The sequence below is a fragment of the Neodiprion virginianus genome, chromosome 3, assembly GCF_021901495.1.
Source record: "Neodiprion virginianus isolate iyNeoVirg1 chromosome 3, iyNeoVirg1.1, whole genome shotgun sequence".
Lineage (NCBI taxonomy): Eukaryota > Metazoa > Arthropoda > Insecta > Hymenoptera > Diprionidae > Neodiprion > Neodiprion virginianus.
The window spans coordinates 27,060,843-27,079,097 of NC_060879.1; the positions used below are offsets into that span (position 1 = coordinate 27,060,843).

At 39.8% G+C, this 18,255-nt stretch overlaps 1 protein-coding gene across 3 annotated transcripts in view; it reads right to left on the bottom strand.

The window, feature by feature from the left end:
* Window positions 1–247: 247 nt before the first annotated feature.
* Window positions 248–18,255, bottom strand: part of LOC124300742 (uncharacterized) — a 69,886-nt gene continuing 51,878 nt past the window's right edge. For 2 of the 3 annotated variants that reach the window (XM_046755083.1, XM_046755084.1), the window contains 9 exons: window positions 17,451–17,683; window positions 15,950–16,162; window positions 9,008–9,898; window positions 8,616–8,696; window positions 7,263–7,593; window positions 5,903–6,126; window positions 4,450–5,605; window positions 2,689–3,165; window positions 248–2,130 (listed from right to left, as the gene is read on the bottom strand). In XM_046755083.1, coding sequence (XP_046611039.1) covers window positions 1,519–2,130; window positions 2,689–3,165; window positions 4,450–5,605; window positions 5,903–6,126; window positions 7,263–7,593; window positions 8,616–8,696; window positions 9,008–9,898; window positions 15,950–16,162; window positions 17,451–17,683 — 4,218 coding nt within the window. In that variant the 3' untranslated portion in view covers window positions 248–1,518. The remainder of the gene's footprint in view (window positions 2,131–2,688; window positions 3,166–4,449; window positions 5,606–5,902; window positions 6,127–7,262; window positions 7,594–8,615; window positions 8,697–9,007; window positions 9,899–15,949; window positions 16,163–17,450; window positions 17,684–18,255) is intronic. The other variant, XM_046755086.1, reaches the window with a different exon arrangement.

Genomic DNA, 18,255 nt, shown 5'->3' on the forward strand with positions numbered 1-18,255 from the left:
ATCAGCAGTCCAAGAAATTCTCCTATATCAAGTTCCATCTAAATCCGTTCGGTAGATTTGATGTGCCTTTGAAAGAACACGATACTTGATAAATTTTAAAAAAGTTATAAAAATGAAAAATCAACTCAGCGCGATCGTCCAAACAACGCAGAACGCTTATATTTGCACAGAATCTTTCTGTTAATCACACACACACCACATTCAACCCTTTTTCAAATCCTGGTCACGTGGAAAATGAAATAATCGGTCCTCTGAAAACAATGTTTATTTTATTGTATATTCTTTTCATCTGTATCGAGGTACATGTATGAGCATCTAAAATGCACTCTGTGTTCATTAAACCCTTCTCTCTTGCTTATCAATAAATAAATAATAGGCTAGTATGTACAAGTTTTTGATAGTTTTTTATTGTATTTAATTTAATTTAATTTTTATTATTTTTTAATTTTCATATGAATTTACTTAATATAGTTATTTATTTAATAGGTGTGTTTTGTAAAGACTCTAGAAATATTGAGCTTGGTCTGGTCAGTATACATAATATATTTTATTTTCTTTTCTTTTTCTTTGGTTTAACTATTTAATACTTGTATTTAAAATTATTTTATTTAGTTCATGTAGTACTCGAAATATTTTTTGTAGTGCAGCTTTTCCAAAATAAGATATTAATTGAATGGCACGTACAGGAAAATCCACAAGAAATAATGCAATTTATAAATTTCTTTTCATCTTTGAATGTGAGATGAAATTGGTAATATTATAAGAGATATTAAGTAAGTATTTTGGTACAATTTTGGCTCATTAATTATGTAATATATTAATCACATGATAACTATTTACCTTCTTTAAATCCTAATTGAGCCGAATTGTAAGATATTTTTGGCAACACTTCTGGCACTTTTCTGCATATTTAGCTTTTGGCTGATTAGCAAACATTGCTAATTAAACGTAGTACTTGTCTTTGAATTTTTTTTATATATTTTGAAAGAAGAAGAAAAAAAAAAAAAAAAAAACAATGCTCTGACCGACGACGCATAATATTTCAAAATTAAGTGTAAAACTTTTTTACGTTTTTATGCCATGTAAATCTGCTACTTACATGCGGTAGAAGATAGTTATGGAATACGAAAATATATCTAGGTAAAAAATAATGAAAAGTATAGAAATCGTTATGGAAATGACAAAGATGTTTCACGAGGATATTGATCTTGCTCAATCTACGCGAGAGAAATAAATTCGTTAACAAAAATGGGTTTGTTTCTGACCCGTATCGTACTTTTATACATGTATATCTATGAAAAAAATACAGTCCCAGGATAACTTTCAGAGTCCTACAAATTGTTTGCTGTATCCTCAGAGCATGGTCTCGCGACAATTGTGTATATCCTTGCAACTCACACAAGGATAATTGTTATTACAAAAAGCTGCACTACCCCGTTTGATCGAAGGACATGGCTGTTCTCTGGAATCAGTTGTATTTGAGTAATAATACAATACTTCTAGAATTTTATTAATGGGCTAGGAACCTGGACTAGATCCTTCGCTATTTCTCCGCCTGGCCTCCAATTCTTCAGCCAGCATTGCAACCTCCCAATTATTATGCCCGTCGTCCTCATCGTCGTCAACGTCAACGTCATCCTCGTCGTCCTCCTCGTCGTAATTCTCGTCAGTCTGACGATGATCAGATTGATGTTGACCCTGCTTCTCGTCTTCGGAGTTACTCGATGGTTCGTTGCTCGATTCCAGGTCTATTACCACGTCGTCCCTCCACAATGATTGCGGACTGATCGATCTAGGCAAATCTTGCAGCTCTAACGTCTCCTCCTCCGAATGATCCTCCCACGATCTTCTGTTATGCGTCGGCGCCATCGAAGATCCCCGTCTCATTTCCGGTTGGGCTGTCAAAACCGTGTCCACCGATCCATCTCGCATGAATGGATGATCCTCAGCTATGTCTTCTTCCATAGACGTGTCGGGTTCGGTACTGTCCCGAGATTCGTCTACGTGTGGATTTTCACGTTGCTCCAGCTCCTGAATTCTTGCCTGCAATTGGGAGATGATCTCGTCTCGTTTTCGAATCTCCGATTCCAATGAAGTAAATTGACGTTCAAATTTACTTTGGATGTCTTCCTAAAATTGTAAAATTTTGACAATCTTTCATATTCAGTATTCGGAAGGAGCATTCGGTGTTTTAATTACATTCTTGCAATGTGACTCAGTGTTAGGATCGATAAAAACTAATTTTCTTTCATCTGATATCGCGATAATCGCTTCCATCGTAGTGTATCGCAAAAATAGAGAGACTCGCAGAGCACGGACTTTCATCGTATAAGTCGTGTCCTTTACACGTTTTTTGAACAAAAAGGTAAGAAGCCCAGACACCATTTATTACATTTTATTACATATACGAGGGAGGAAAATATTTCACGAGTGTTTTTTTTTTTTTTTTAGCAAGTATATAACCTTTACATGTGTACGACGAGGTGTGTCGACTATAGAAACATTTTTATGCACGTATCATATTTATAAACATATATATAGTCATCGCACATTAAGCATGAAATATGTTTTATTTATTTATTTATTTTTTTTTGCTGTACGAAGAAACGAAGGCCACAAGAACACTGGGCGTGCCAAACAAATCGACGAGACATGCGAAAAGCGTGTATATCCATGACAGATACTCACTAATCGAGCCTGAATCACTTCGCGAATCCCGGAGACAAGTTCACCGAGGTATTCATCCTCCCGTGCTCCTGAAACTATTTGGAGAATGTTGCCACTGCTTATTGGACGGAAGTTAAGCTTACTAGTAGGAGGCGGTGGCAGTGGATTCGGTTCTTGTGGAAGTGGCTGATGTTGATGATCCCCGATAGCCGTGTTATTTGGTTGCTCGGACGGCGGGCTCTGCAGAGTATATTTATTAAAGGTAACGCTTTTTGATAGCTTGGAATGCCTCGCAGCGTAGCCTTCGATCGTTGGTGCCCTCATCAACTTCCGTAATTCGGCGGTAGCCGTTTTTTTGTCTGGTATACTCGTGGTCGAAGTTTCCGAGCTTCCTGTCCTACTTTCGGCTGACAGTTTTTTAAGTATGCTTTTCAGATTCCGCCGTTCTAAAGTTTCATTCTCGGGTGAAAGCTGATTTTGGAAAGTGATTGCCTGATCCTACAAAACAGTTTTTATCGTCAGCTGATTGAAACGGTAATATTTTAGCACTTTTTGAAACAGTTCTATTTTAAGACAGAAATTCCAAATATCACCGTGACTAATAATTTTTTTGAGAAAATCGTTTATATAAAAGTTGCACGATTTTAAAGATAACACAAAATGGTAATATCAAATTCTCAAAGGGACAATAATTTTTGGTTTTAGAACTGTAATCGATCATCACATAAGGATTATTGCTATTCTACAACAGTGGTCAGTTTTAATCGTCCCAGGTGAATATTTCAGTCTTAGACAAAACTTGTTGGGTTTCAAAGGGGAAACACGATGTTCGTATGGCTCGGCGTGTAGAGTGTGCCATTTTTGAGATTTTACCAGTAACGTCTAATTTTAGATAGATAAGACGTATTTTTGGATAAGAGCAGCTGATAACGTGGTCAAAGATGAATTCAAAAAGGTGAAAAAAATATTGCTGATGGGAATTTTTTAGAATTCCTTTTTTCGAGTTTTTTTCCTTACTTCAGTACGTACAATTTGTCTTTCATCCTCGCTCAAAAGTTGGCTTCCGTTTATAAGATTGGCGACGGATAAAATGGTACAATATTCTTCATACTTTTGTTTGGTCTATCAATTACGGTCACAAACCTTTCAGCGAGGATGAGAAACAAAAGTTTAGTTAAAAGCAAAAAAAAAAAAAAAACTAATAATACAAAATTTTCCAAAATTTAATCTAAAAAAAGAACCCTTTTGCTTCTTCGAATTCATCTTTCGTTTCACTATTAGCTGTATGTATCCAAAATACATGTTGCCTATCCAAAATCAGACGGTTACTGACAAAATCTCAAAAATGGCAGACTTCACAAATTGACCCATATAAACCCGACCTTTCCCTCTTGACACCCTTCAATATTTGGTTTACTTTTTCACGAACTGTTCGTTTTTGAGATATTCGGCTGGGCCAAAAAAATAGGCACCTAGAAGTAGTCGGTAGAATAACTCAACATTTCGATGAAAATACATTTGAACAAAAAACATGAAACTCTGGATATTTTACTGCAAAGATTTTCTTCCGAAATCATTAGTACTGAAAATGTTCGTTCGTATAATTTTTGAAAATGGGACACCCTGTGCAGTTTTTAAATCGAAAACAGAGTGTAATCGGTCATCGATAAAATATCATTAATTGTCATGCATGCATACATGCAGTATTTCCGCACGGCTATAAATGTGATTTCACTTAACTAAAATGCAATCGATTTCGATGTAAGACTATAAATATCTCACCTGATTTAATTTAGCCAGTTTCCTTGCGTACTCGATGGCACACGCCTCTGAGTGACTTCTTGTGAGATTACTATCGAATTCAATATCCGTCGGCTCTGTGCAATCCAAGCTTGAACTTCTGACCGCTTTTTCCAGTTCAGCCAACTTCTGCCGTTCGTTTAAAATTTTCAACTTCTTGACAAAGGGTAATCCGCAATATTCGGGGGATAAGTCGTCGACCGAAGCGTACATCTTAGTCTGCTGCCGAATGTGCAACAAGCTTCGTTTCACTCGTAACCTTCGAACCGGCGGACTTATTTGCGGAGAGCGATTCTTCTTCGTATCTCGAGTTTTCAAAGAGGCATCTTTCAGCATGCTCCACGGTTTTTTACCAACTATACTGCCGCCGCTCTCGGTCGAGGCAGTCGGCGATTTCGCGGACGATTCCGCAACGGCAGTTTGGATTACCTCCTGGTTCCGTTCCATCTCAACCGTTTCTTCCGGTATAGAATTTTTCGGTAAAAGAGGTTCTTTCGCGGGTCCCTCTTTGTCCGACGTCGTTTCTTGATCATTTTTAGCCTTCAACAGAAGTATCCTCTGCAGAAGCGGCAAGTTCTGATTCGTCGGATTTTGAGCTTCGGGAACTTGTGTCGTCTGCGGCTCTACGGGGGCGCTTTGCGTTTCGACTACATTCTTCTTCTCCTCACGTTCTTGTTTTTCCTTCAGTAGCCTCAACCTGGACAAAAGTGGCAGCCCTGCGCCGATCGGCGATACCGGCGGTTCGGCGTTACTCGAAGCCGATACTTCGTGCGCGTCCGCGTCGACTTTCGTTTGGCGTCGCAGCATCGGAGCTTTCGGCGCCAACGGTTGCAATTCCAGACTCTCCTCGGGTCTGGTGTTTCGCCTGCTTTTGCGGAGGACGTTTTTAAGACCCTTAACGTCGCTCCTCAACTTGTCAACGATTCTTTTTCCGGTGCTATTGTCGGACGAGTCGTGTCCCGGGGACGTCGGCTGTCTGACGGATCTGGCCACTCTCTGAGCCTCCATAAGACGCTTTCGGCCCAGGTTTTGTAAAATTTCTTGAGCCTCTGGGTAATCCTTCATCGCCCCCAAAACATCCTCCCGAGAAAGGCTGAACAATTCTGAGTAACCAACTGATCTCACGTCCGCCGTACGCCTAAACAAACGCAAGAAACAAATTTTACTCTGGCGAGGAATGAACTAAATTATCATTCCGGAAGCGGAAATTTGTTTTACTATTTTTAGACAGTTGGGACGAGGAAAATGAGTTTCCATTCGTTCGAATACGGTATTATTGACGCCGACCTTTATGAAGTTTGGCATTTTCCCTAACGAGGGCAATGATGTAATACTTACATGAAATCTGACTTGATTGTTAATAATGCTCGTATAACTTTTAGTCGTTGTCGAACAGATATTTCGAAAACTCGAATAAGGGGAATTAGAAACTTACTTATTTAGTCCATCCAAATTGAGAATACCAATTTCCCCGAAAAAGTCGCCTGCTTTCATAGTGGTCAAAACCCTTCCAGTTTCACTGATCACCTCCAAGATCCCATCGGCTATTATAAACATTTCTCTAGCAACTTCACCTTTCCGGCATATCGAGTCCCCTGGGGTGAAGATGTACGCCTTCATTTTAAGAACTAAGTCGTGAAGAAATTCCGGTTGGCACTCCTAAAATTGAGAATTTGAGAATTTTGTTATTCTTGAAACATTGACTACGTGTATTGAAGTTAAGTTGTTTTGAAACGGTTTAGAATAATCTCACCATTTCGAAATTGCATAGACAGCGTAATGTTTATGCAAAAATCGGGGCAGAGAAAATTTTGAAACGCGTTTTTTCCGGGTATTGGGTACAAACGGACTGTTGGACGCTTTAAGCTATGGTAATTTTATTTGTAACTGTTAATATATATGTACTGCGTGTTATTCAATACATCTTTGAATTTATGTGGAAACTAATTTGCTTTGCAAATTATGTCCGGAATTATAATGTTTTTGTGTGCGAAAACATAATTACGGCACGTTATTCGCTGAACTGCATGTAAATGGGAACGTGAACCGATATTCGCGATGGTTATATTTGTTTATCAACAGCCAGTTCGGCTAGAGTGGGTCAAACCGATTATGCAGCAGCTGCCTCAATCAATCAATTATTGCACCTTAGTGAACACCGAGTTAAATTTATGCAATATATACATTTCGTCGAGAGACGGTATTATAGGTATGTATTCTATGAAATAGATGAATAAGCAATATTCGCAATAAAAATCATAGTACAGCCAGATGTTGACGATATAACATTACAGGTGAGAATGAACAATAGGTCGCAGTGAAAAAATTTCATTTTCGAAATCAGTCTTACTCATACGCTGATAACCATCTTCAGGTTCCCAGATGACCATTAAATTGGAACACTCGTCGGCGATTTTCGGTCACATACTAAACGCAATTCTTAAGTCGTCTATCTTTGTTATGCATTATACATATTGTATTATATAACATATACACACACGACCAAAGAATTGCAATTATTATGAAAAATATATAACGACCCTGAACTGTTGGAAAATTGAAATTTAATGGTCATATAGGTTCCTGGAGATGCTGTCCCTTAGAAACGTAGCTTGTTTAGGTGGGTTTACAGAATTTTAGAATCGAATTTCTCAGCGTACAGAAAAGACTGATTTCAAATAGAAATTCTTTCGCTCCGCCCTAACGAATGGCTGCGGAACAATATACCGATATTACAACTTTTACAACGATACAAGTTGTTGGTGTATATTGTTTTTTTTTTTTCGTGAGCTCACCTGAAAAATGGTAACTTTTTTTAGGACGGACAAATTGACGTGCAACGCGAGCTCAGTCTTTAATTTATCTGGTAGCAATCCTAGTGCCGTGTTGATGTCACCTCCGCCTTGAATTCTTCCGCGTGACCAGCTGTAATCGTACCATCTTAACACTCTTCGTTTCATGCCTCCGGGAACCTTGTGGTGCCTCATATAAGTCTTGGCACCGTCCAGTAACCTTTCAAATTCCAAACGATTGGCGTTTCTGTTCGTTATTACGTTGCCAACTTGCCCGACGATGGTAGCGAATATGAACACTCCGATGAGGTAGCTGACAATGGTGAAGACGTACCTGCGAACCAGTGGGAGAATCAATCAGTTGAGTAGGTAAAGTTGCTGCGGTATGGCGAGCGGCCCCCGCCGGAGCCTTTCTTCACCTCTTCTTTAACATCATTTTTTCCATTATCTTTCTTAGACTTGCACTGTTCACTTCATTCTTATTCCCTTATTACTTGCCTGCTTTTTCATCTCGTTTTTCAAATTTTCCTCGACTCGTTTATCATGTTACCGTATGCTCTTTCAAATAGGTATACCAGTATTCATAGTCATGGTATACGGTTCACCGAATATCCTACGTTTCAAATAATTCTTTTACTTATTACAACAGTCTAAGAAACACGGATTCCTTAGGTCAAACAAATAAAGGAAGCACTGTGTTCACGAATTTTGAAACTGCCGTCAACCTTGGCCCAAACTTTATGTCTACTTGGTTATATACGCTGTTTCAGGTACTGGTCAGCGAAAGAAGGCTTGAATTAAATATCTCATGTCCCGTGGAAGTCCCGATGCGTAGACTGCGGTACCAATTATGAAGTGTACGAAGTAGAGGTTGCGGATTGTCTCGTGAATATGAAATTGGGATCGAAATTTACATAAGCAATTACTGAAAGTAGTCTCCTAGCGTACCTGTCGGTATACTGTTCGTCCTTAGCAGGATGTCTTATGCAATTCTAGGGTAAATACACGATCCTACGGTGAATTAATTATGCCAACGTAATGAGATTACCTCACAGTGAGATCCTGACAATTTGCCTTGACGCAGTGAGGTTTAACCATCTCATCTCTGTACTTAATGAGTCGAGTAAAAGCGTTTATATACCCATTATCCGATGTTCTTGGTACGGGCATGTTACGTATCTCATCCTCCGAAATTATTTCACGATCGTTGAATCGTTATCGTTTTCACAAGCGAGTCTTCAACGAAACTACATGTGACTATGAATACTGGTGATCGGATTCTTTTAGACTAAATATGTTTCTTCAACGTTTTGTGAAAAAAGGTTGTCTTATATATTTTGGGAACGATACAGATACCCTCCGTTATGCTTGAACTGCAGAAGCCGGGACAGTCGGCCACGTCGAGCGAGGCTCCGGGGATTGCCACCCGCCATGACTCTGCCAACACAACAACACGCCACTCACCATTCTAATTCCTAGGCACTAGTTTGCTATGAGAAATGCAAGAGGTAACGGAACCGTGGCAGCGGTAAAACTTAGGAGGAATTATTGTCCAGCTGGGAATTTTAACGTGCGGATGTTGGAATAAACTGCCACAATCCTTTGGGACGTGATATTTGGAGCAAAAGTGACGACGGTCGTTCCGTTACCTCTCAATGTTGGATGATAAGATACGGTTAATTCCAAGCGAGGAGGAATCTATATGGTGAAAACGAAAGTGAATATAGTTATAAGTAAAAATCACTCACTCGGCGTTAGTTTCTGGCGTAGGCAAGTCACCGATGGTAGTCAACGTTAGGGTCGACCAGTAAAGGGATCCCAAATATTTTCTGGTCAGAGTGGCGTATTCTCCTGGCCTGTAAGGATACACCCAGTCTCCTTGGAAGCCTTCAGCTTCGCTTAGTAAATAATAAAAACATCCAAACCAATGAGCGAGTATTAACAGAATGTGAATTAGATTTAAAACTCTCCAGAAGTTTGGGTATACTGTTCGCGATTCCACCATGTAATAATAGTCGTACACTCGATAAACTTTTAAAAATCTAGGAAACCTTAACAACGGGTTACTGCCGAGATTCACTTGCAAAAGGTCCAACGGCAGCAACGCGAGCAAATCCAGTATGAACGATTTCGACTTGAAGTAGTGTCCGGCTAATTTTTTACTGTTATACACCATCAGTCCTTGCTCAAGGTAGCCGGTGCGAAACTGCACACCAACGTCGAGAAAAAAAACTACATCGGTAAATCCGTCACATGCTAGCCAAGCAGCCGGTGCCAAGGCTTGGAGTTCAGGTAAACTTTGTCTCACTATCAGTGTCCATAAATTATATAGAACGCAGGTTGACAAAAGCATCAACCAGTAATAATAGAAATTTTCGTCTGGATTCACGACAGTTTTTGGCGGGCGTTGCGTCCTCCGAGGACGTCTTCTGCGAACACCCGAATCCTTGTCGTCCGTTGCATCGCCTTCACCTTCAGCGGTGTCCAAAGTTTCCTGACTTTCCGGTATTTGTCGGGTGGAAAATCGCTTCAGGAACGAATCCTCGCGCTTCAATGGAGGCTTCTTTTGAATTGTTGATATTGCCGATGACAGCTGAACCGTGGTTCGCAGTTTCATCCACCGCTGGTTACTCTTCGTTCTATAAAAGTTAAAGAGTTCCATTTAAACGATACTTTAGTCAAAAAATCACGACGCGTCAATGCAATCACACTAATTTTCTTCAAAGTCGCATTACGTAACCAGCCAATCGTTTAGATTCATCATTTATTCCTGTATGCGAACCAAGAGCACTTCGTAAAAAGATCTGCTGGACACCACAACATAAAACTCTGCTTTTCCAAATCTGCACCTACTTCAACCCCCGAATTCCTATATCTCACCGAAATGATTCGACAGATATTAAATGGAAAAATATCGCTGTCGATGTCGACGTTCGTGGAATGAGGATGCAGCTAGTACTTTTCGTTTTTTCAAATGATTCTGCAATGAAAGCACATGGATATGTTCCACGACGTGCCACCAATGCGGGAGCGTGATTCCGAGCACGTTAAGGTAAAATTTACACTCCGTTGAAGGAGAAGACTTGAGTTGTGATAAAATTCTACGCGTCAGCTCGAACGGTTATTTCACATCTCCGACCGAAAGACACTATTCGATTTTATGGCTGACTTGGGAGAGCCACAGTATTCAAGGCACGAGTTGAACAAAGTATACGACAACCACGATACCCGGTACCATCACTATCTAATTTAAACCGCGCGTGGGATCAATTTTTCAGTATCGTGCATTGAAAGCCCCACATAGAGGAATATCGGAACGAAGCGATAATTATCGTCGTTCGTATCAGCGATTCAGAATTACCTCTTCATCGCCTCCAAGCAACGACATCGTAATTTTTATTTCTTTCTCAGCTTATCTAAAAGTTTATCTGCAAATGCGGGCGGGTCGAAGAGGTCGGATCCGGGTCTCGTAAGTTAAACCATGTCCAATTTCCTGACCCAAATGCAACTCAGCAACATTTTTTCACCGGACCCATATCCCCGATGGGGAACCATAAACGTGTAAATGTGCACGGTCATGGACGAGGGGCGCACATAAATCGTGAATCTTGCATCCGATCAAAGTAGACAAATACATTGTGCGTCAATACTGCGGCGACGTGAAGAACTCAAGCTTTATGTTACATCAAAACAAGATAATCAAATACTCCTCCGACAGTTGTATGTATCAGTATAGAAACGCATAGAATCTCTTTTCATTCTTTTCAATCTGATGGTCGTAACAACTATTTGTAATAAACAAAGCGCAAATTATGCAGCTTGTCTATCTATGATTCGAGATAGATGACAAGTAACGAGTGCTTGGAGTTGCTGCCTGTATATTCTTCAATATCAAATGAATTATCTATTTCTATTTCAAACTAATCTACGGAAAATGCACAAAATATTGTACGACATGCATGTATCTAAATGTGCATTGATGTTAGTGTCTTTCTAACGAGGTGTTGTAATTACGTATGTTGTTGTCGGTTTTCGCGCAATACGCAGTGAGTGTATTGATGCATTTTTTATTGCGCCTCATTCAATCGCTGCCCGAATTGAACATGATTCGATGATCGGTCGAAATCGACAGAAGCTGAGAATTATCAGCATCGAATTTTGATGCAGTTACAAACCAATTCGTCGGGCTTTTAATCTGTCATCAACCCGTTCACAATTCAGGCTTGGTAAATAATTTCCGCGAATAAATTACCATCGCGAAAATTTCGCAACGTTACGAGAACTCGAAAAATTGGAGCGTGACCGCAAGGGTAATGTGAAAATCAGACGTACATATCGGGATCGACCAGACGTGTGCATCGTAAAGCGAATTACGAGCGTACAAAGTGGAAAACACGTATACAACAAGGTATGAATTAATCATTTTTCTCCTCGCAATAAAAACAAAAAACGCCGAAACTCCTCGTGCTATATCGCGTTGTTGGCGAATCTTAGCAAAAAAAAAAAAGAAAAAAAAGGGGTGAACCGCGCGAATGAGTCAGCGAAAAAATACTCGAGCCAAGAGCGGATATGACAAAGCTTGTCACGGTGTTGAGGGGCTGAAAAACTGAGTGGCGAATCCGACGTGACCGACAAATGAACAAACGATTGATTAGTGTAAGGATGATTGACAGTCAAGTTGTGGAACGCGAAAATTTCAGCTTGTGAATTGAACGGTAGATTTACCTCCGCAGAAATTCGCAGACGTGAGCTGCTGCGGAGAATATGAAGCAAAACAAGATATCGTCAAATTTATTTTTGCCCAATTGACAAAAGCTTAGAGCCGACCCATTAGCTACGTAACATTTAGTTCTTAATGCACGTTACAGTGAGCATGACGAACGGGCTTCGTCTGGGAATTAATTTGGTGTCCAGGATTTTTTATATCTCATACTCTTGGTCATACAGAAGAACGATGTTAATCGTGTAACGAGCGCATATGTTCGTTAGAACCTAATGGTTACGAAAATTATGCACAAGTGTAGATATATGAGATATTGTTAATTTTGGTAGTGTAGATCATGATATAATACATACGTTTCTTCTAATTAACATTTTTTTCGATCTTATTCTATTGCTATGAGCATGCCGTAAAAACCTTCGCGTGAACCAATCAATTTAGTTAACAGTATCTAATTACTATTAATCCAGCAAGCTCTAATTAAATTAATTCAATTGCAGAGTTGAGATGAAATGAAATTTTAATGAAAGAGTTCAAAGTGAACGAGAGCTGAATAAGTTGGTTAGCCAAAGAGTCAGATGGATGAGAGACAGACGGATAGACAGAAAGAGAAACACAGACAGATGGACGTGACAGAATATAGAGCATAGACAACAGAGTTAAGTAATACTGGCGATTACAGTTTCTAGTACGTACTCGTAAGTAACATTTCTCACTCTTCACAAATATGCTACATAAACATACCTTAGCACTTTAACATCGTAAAAATATATGCGCCGCTTGTCAGACTTTTCAAATACTACCTATATGGTGCTATTACAACGGAGGCACGGGTGTACACTTTAAAATACAAATAAAATTGAGCAAGCAGAAGGTTTTGTGAACCGAGTTGAAAGTTTCTATAAATTGATGCATTTTAAAGTGTACACATCCCGCAAATGAATTTCAATATCAATTAATCTCTGTATCGTCGTCATTTTAGATCGCACAATCATGTACCAGTTTTCAAAGACCTTCATCTATTTGTCCTTAGATTATATTTTCATGCATCGAAAGAGAACTTCATGATTCCTTCGTCTTCGATCAGCCTGATTATTGATCTGCCCTTTCTCTTCGTACTGTATAACGGACTTTTCATTATTGAACAGATGAAACTCCTGTACTAAAGTTAAACGGGCAACATGAGAAGAGCCTTGAGAGGATGAGTGTAGTAACAGTGAAACAAATTATTCTAATTAATTAATATCCGAATCAATAAAACTGAACGAATGTGTATGATGTCATTTGAGGGGAAAAAAGCAACGAAACTAGCACACTATTAGTACGACAATGAATGGAATCCCCCATTTCTGGCACAGAAATAATTCAATTTACATAGTACGTGAAAATTTAATTTAATTCTTTTGTCAATGATTATCCGCGTGAAAGATTTTCTATACCCAATGGAACGCCGTGAAAGTGTTATAATCGTATGAAAAAATTCTATTCCTATAAAACAGTACTGATAAATGTGTACTGAATTCAACGCTGTTATTGTATGTTTATTAACGATTGTGTACAGCGATAAGTAATATCGCATGGGAATAATAAAATTTATTTATAAAATTGAGCAGATATTAAACAGTTTTTACCCTTGCCTGACTTTCAGTTATAATTTTCAGTTTTCCATTGGTTTATTATTTTCTCGAATTTTCGTAACATACATAGATACACGACAGCATACTTCTAACAATTCATTAAACAGCTGTATTATATACTTTACGAAATTTCTTTCGGATCTACTGCATTTTCCTATCTACTATACGAAGCATTTTGGAAAGTAGACGGGGTAGCACAAGTTAGTTCTTTCATTTTTGATCTGGCATATATAACTTGTCATTGGAGGTTTTTATTACATACCTACTCAATGGAACCGGCATCAGTGAATTCTGATAAATGACGAAATGAAAAATTCAGTCATGCTCTAATCATTTACGGAAATTCTTAATTTTTGTAATCAACTAACAAATTACCATATTCAAATGCAATGATTCGGTTGTAAGGCGGTTCTAAGTTTAAGACTTTCGAAAAATCGTATAAGCCTCCGTCACATAAGTCAAGAAAATGATCTCATAAGAATTTTTCCATTAAATTTCATTCACCGATGCGATAAAGGCTTTCCCTGACAAGTCTGAGACCCTAAAAATTGATATTAGGACTACGAGGAAATTTTTTCTTTTCCAGAGCAATCGTTATCAATTGCCAATTATGAAAGAAAGTTCACAGAGTTTTGATCCTTATAACCGTTGCAGATTTTTTTCATCAGTCTGAAAAAATGGAGTTCTTCGGGCGGGCAAAACTTTGCAATTCACGGCATTGAGTAAAGTTAATTCATCATACCGGTGCTCCGAAGGTTTACGGCTACTCCGATAGTCACGGTTTCATAAATCGAATCGTTGAATTTTTTAGCTACATTAAAAAATGGCAAGTAGGTCGAGAGGAAAAAATGAATTCCAATGGTTCAGTTCTTCCAAGGTTTCCGACGAATAAGTACTCGTAAGACAAAAAATATCATTCAAGAGATCCAACCAGAAGCTACCTAAAGATTGCAGGATGTCCGGTCGCAGGGGTTCTTTACTTTACTGCATTTCTAAGAACATAAAACACTTCTGGCTAGGGTTCACGGTCGAGGGCAGAAACTTTGAATCCGACGCGCATACAGTATCCGACTTGCTTCGCGAAACATTTTAAGTCATACACATAGAGAAATTTCACGTATCCCCGGACTTGGACCCGACAGTTTCCGGAAGACCCTAAAATGTGCTACCCCGCATCCGTAACGGTGAGAGAAGGAAAATCGCATGGAAATGCGAGAGAAGACGGTACCAATAGCGGTACAGTCACGAAAACGCGAGCGTCCGTATGTAGTGTACAATGTGTTCTGTAACTCGGGCACAGGAAGCCGATAGTGGTGCTGTACCTACGTGAAAAATGATGTTGGTAGAGTGCGAGTGAAATTTTTTTCTCGCCTATACCGACGAAGTCATGATGCAATTTCAAAACTGGCTATATTCACCCGTTTCGGGCATAGATCTGTCCTGACCTCAGATTAACTCCAAGTTTTAAATTTGTGTAATATTCAGATCGTCGATTACAAATCTGACTCAAAATTCATGAATTCAGTTTTACTGAGTTTGTGGATTTGAGTTCGGGCACAGTTCTCAAAAAGCGCTGGGTACCAAGTTTCATCCAAAATCAAGTAAATGCTTGCATGGTTAACCGCCGTATTATATCCACTATTTTGATCTTACAAATTTTGAGCTCAGATTCGTGGTCGGCAGCCTTAAAGATTCGAGATTTCTAAATTCAGAATCAGAGGTGTGTCGCAAAAATGCGTGTCTCAAATGGGCATAAATGAATAACTTCGTTGCATCGCAGCTTCGTCGGTTATAACACGCGGTAGAGAAATTTCACAAATACTTTACTATCCTCATTTTCCATTGATCAACACCGATACGGACTTGCTACGCGCAAGTTACAGGTCACCCTGTACATACAAGTTAGATGTATGTTGCATATAAATCAAGGGGTTTACCACCCTTAAAATCTGTTTTACCCTACTCGCGTAATCTTGAAAAATCATTTGAAATATCCGAAATCCCCTGAAACCATGTGAGAGCTTTTGCAACCGTGGGATCTTGAAATCTGGCGATAGACACAATCGGATGGACGGTTAATCCCCGGATGCAAATGCTGCGAATTACATATGCAGACCTAAGAGCGCATAATAGGTAACAGTAGAGTTGACAATCAGATGTATACAGGTATAACAAGAACAGAATAGTAGAGAATAGGTGGAAGTGTAGATTGTAGAAGATAGTCCAGAGTACCCGTGAGCCATGGGTGTTGCCTCGAATAGTGTTGTCAAATAGTGTTTGAAGGTCGAATTGAAGGTCGGAAGGTACCATCCATCGCAACAAGAACCCGGTACCTCTTGATCTTACGGAGTGAAGAATATAGGGTCATCACGGCACGGACGTTGCTCCATTTTTGCGAGCCTCGCGTGCATCGTGGCCGTTTCGCAGCTTCGGCAACTGCAGCTTCGCCTGCACTGTCCAGAGAGTTGGACGCGGTTGATGTCGCGGCAAGCCCGTTGCTCATTGATTTCCGGAGCGAAGCTCGGCGACGATACCTTTCCGATGATCTGCGAATAACATACAATGCCCCTGCAGTGGGCTGGCTGTTCCTCCATCTGTCTACCTGTTTCGGGCGCTGTGCCGTGTCCTCGTTTGTTCATTTTCAAATTTAACGTTCAATATTTATACCAAGTAAATAGCATCCTGATTCGTTATGCACTCGAAGCTCGATCAATAAATTATGAATCAACCGTTACGTGTCGGTGGCACAAATTTTTAAAACAACCAGCCAATCGTTATTACTCGTAAATATCAAATACCTGAATTCAATTTCGCGAGAAGGGAGAGAGAGAGAGAGAGAAAAAAAAAATAGAATCAGGACTTTGCAAACATTTGGCACGCAATTAAATCAATTGCAAATTATACTCAACGGCTCGCTGTTTAGTATACTGAAAAGCCTCGCTATAAAATTTTATCACCGTTGTCTGATCGCTTATCTTCTCCTCTTTCTTCTACTATCTTTATTATCGGAAAATTACACGGGCGGACAAATAATCGATCCTGGCAAGATGTCCTGTGCTTATTTACCCGTGAGTGCGTGTCTCTCGTTCTCGTGATATAGGGTATAAGTCAATTATTGCTTCCTGTTTACCCCAGTTACACGTAATACAATTCAATGTAACTGCCTCACGTTGCTTTATCCGACCATGTGATTGTACTTCTTTTTCTCTATTGATCGACATCAGGCGTATCCGTTCAACGGGCAATAACAAGGGGATAATCTAAAGTATACTAAATTCTACAATAAACTAAACCTGGGTATGTGGATAAAATGGACACATGACGTGACAGATGATAACTATGGTCAGGACAATCACAAGCGTGAATATGTAAATAATTAAATATATATGTAATTTGGTTAGCCAATGTTTCGTTAATTTTTACGTGGTAGAGGGTGGGTCCTAAGCCCGATGAGAAGCTCTAGGAATTCTGGATTAATAGACCATGCATGTACAGGTAGACTTCCTCGCCCAATCTATTAATACCATTACCTAATTGATGGCACAAAAACTGACGTCATTCCGATTCCCATCCACGTGTTTCTCATCCGCACAATTTGCAATTGAATTCCTACGTGGAATGCACGATTCGAATATCGCATTACGGATAAACGACAAGCAAATAACATAATTAACGACCTCATATCCTCGCGCCAAACGATTTCACCGTGAATTTATTACCCCCGGTACACCTGCTCTCTCATTTTCATCACAAAATCGAATTATTACGAAGGTACAGAATCGCGCCTCAGGCTCGGCCCGCTTTTTTTCAACCCCTTGTGAGGAACTCACTCACCTCGATCCACCCTGCCGTCGACTGCTGCTGTCATCCTCGTCGTCGTCTTCGTCGTCTCGGGATGTGGCCAAGGAGTGAGGAACCGAGGACGGCGCGCTGCTCCCTGAGTCTGGCCCTGGGACCATCCTGGATCCAGGCCCTGACCCACAACCCGACCCGCCAGGCTTGTGACCGTGGACTGATGGTGGGCCCAGCCCACCCGCCCGGCCCGCGTCGTTCTCCGCCCGATCCACCTGATGGCAATGCGATTCTAACTCGTTTCAATTTTTTCCAACTCACTTATATTCGCCTTCAATTATCGACTTTCAATCAATCGCTCCGTTGGTGATATCATTATATTTCCGCTCGAGTTAAGGAGGTCGGTCGGCCAAAAATCCTTACTTTTTATTCATTTTATTACGAGATGGTCTTACATCGAGGACTTGTGAAATTTATCGTGCTTGCAGGCTACGAGGGTTCCTTCAAGTCGCACAAAACCAGAAAGTATTGGATTATAAACAATACCTTAAATGTCGATGCCACGGTTCAGATAGCTTCAAGATGGTTGGAAATCTGGTGGATTCGTTCCATTTCATTTTACGATGACTAATTTTATTCGGAAGACTACCTTCTACAAACTACTGAAACGGATTATCTTTTTTTTTCAGCAGTCAACTTGATCTTCTCGTTTCAATAATAATCAACAACCACGTAATGTTGTAAAATTAAATATTTAACGGTACGCAAACGAGATTTGAAAAAAGTCTATGCGCTGATTTGTAGAAAATAATCTCCTGAATAGACTGAAATCGGATGAATTTACGTG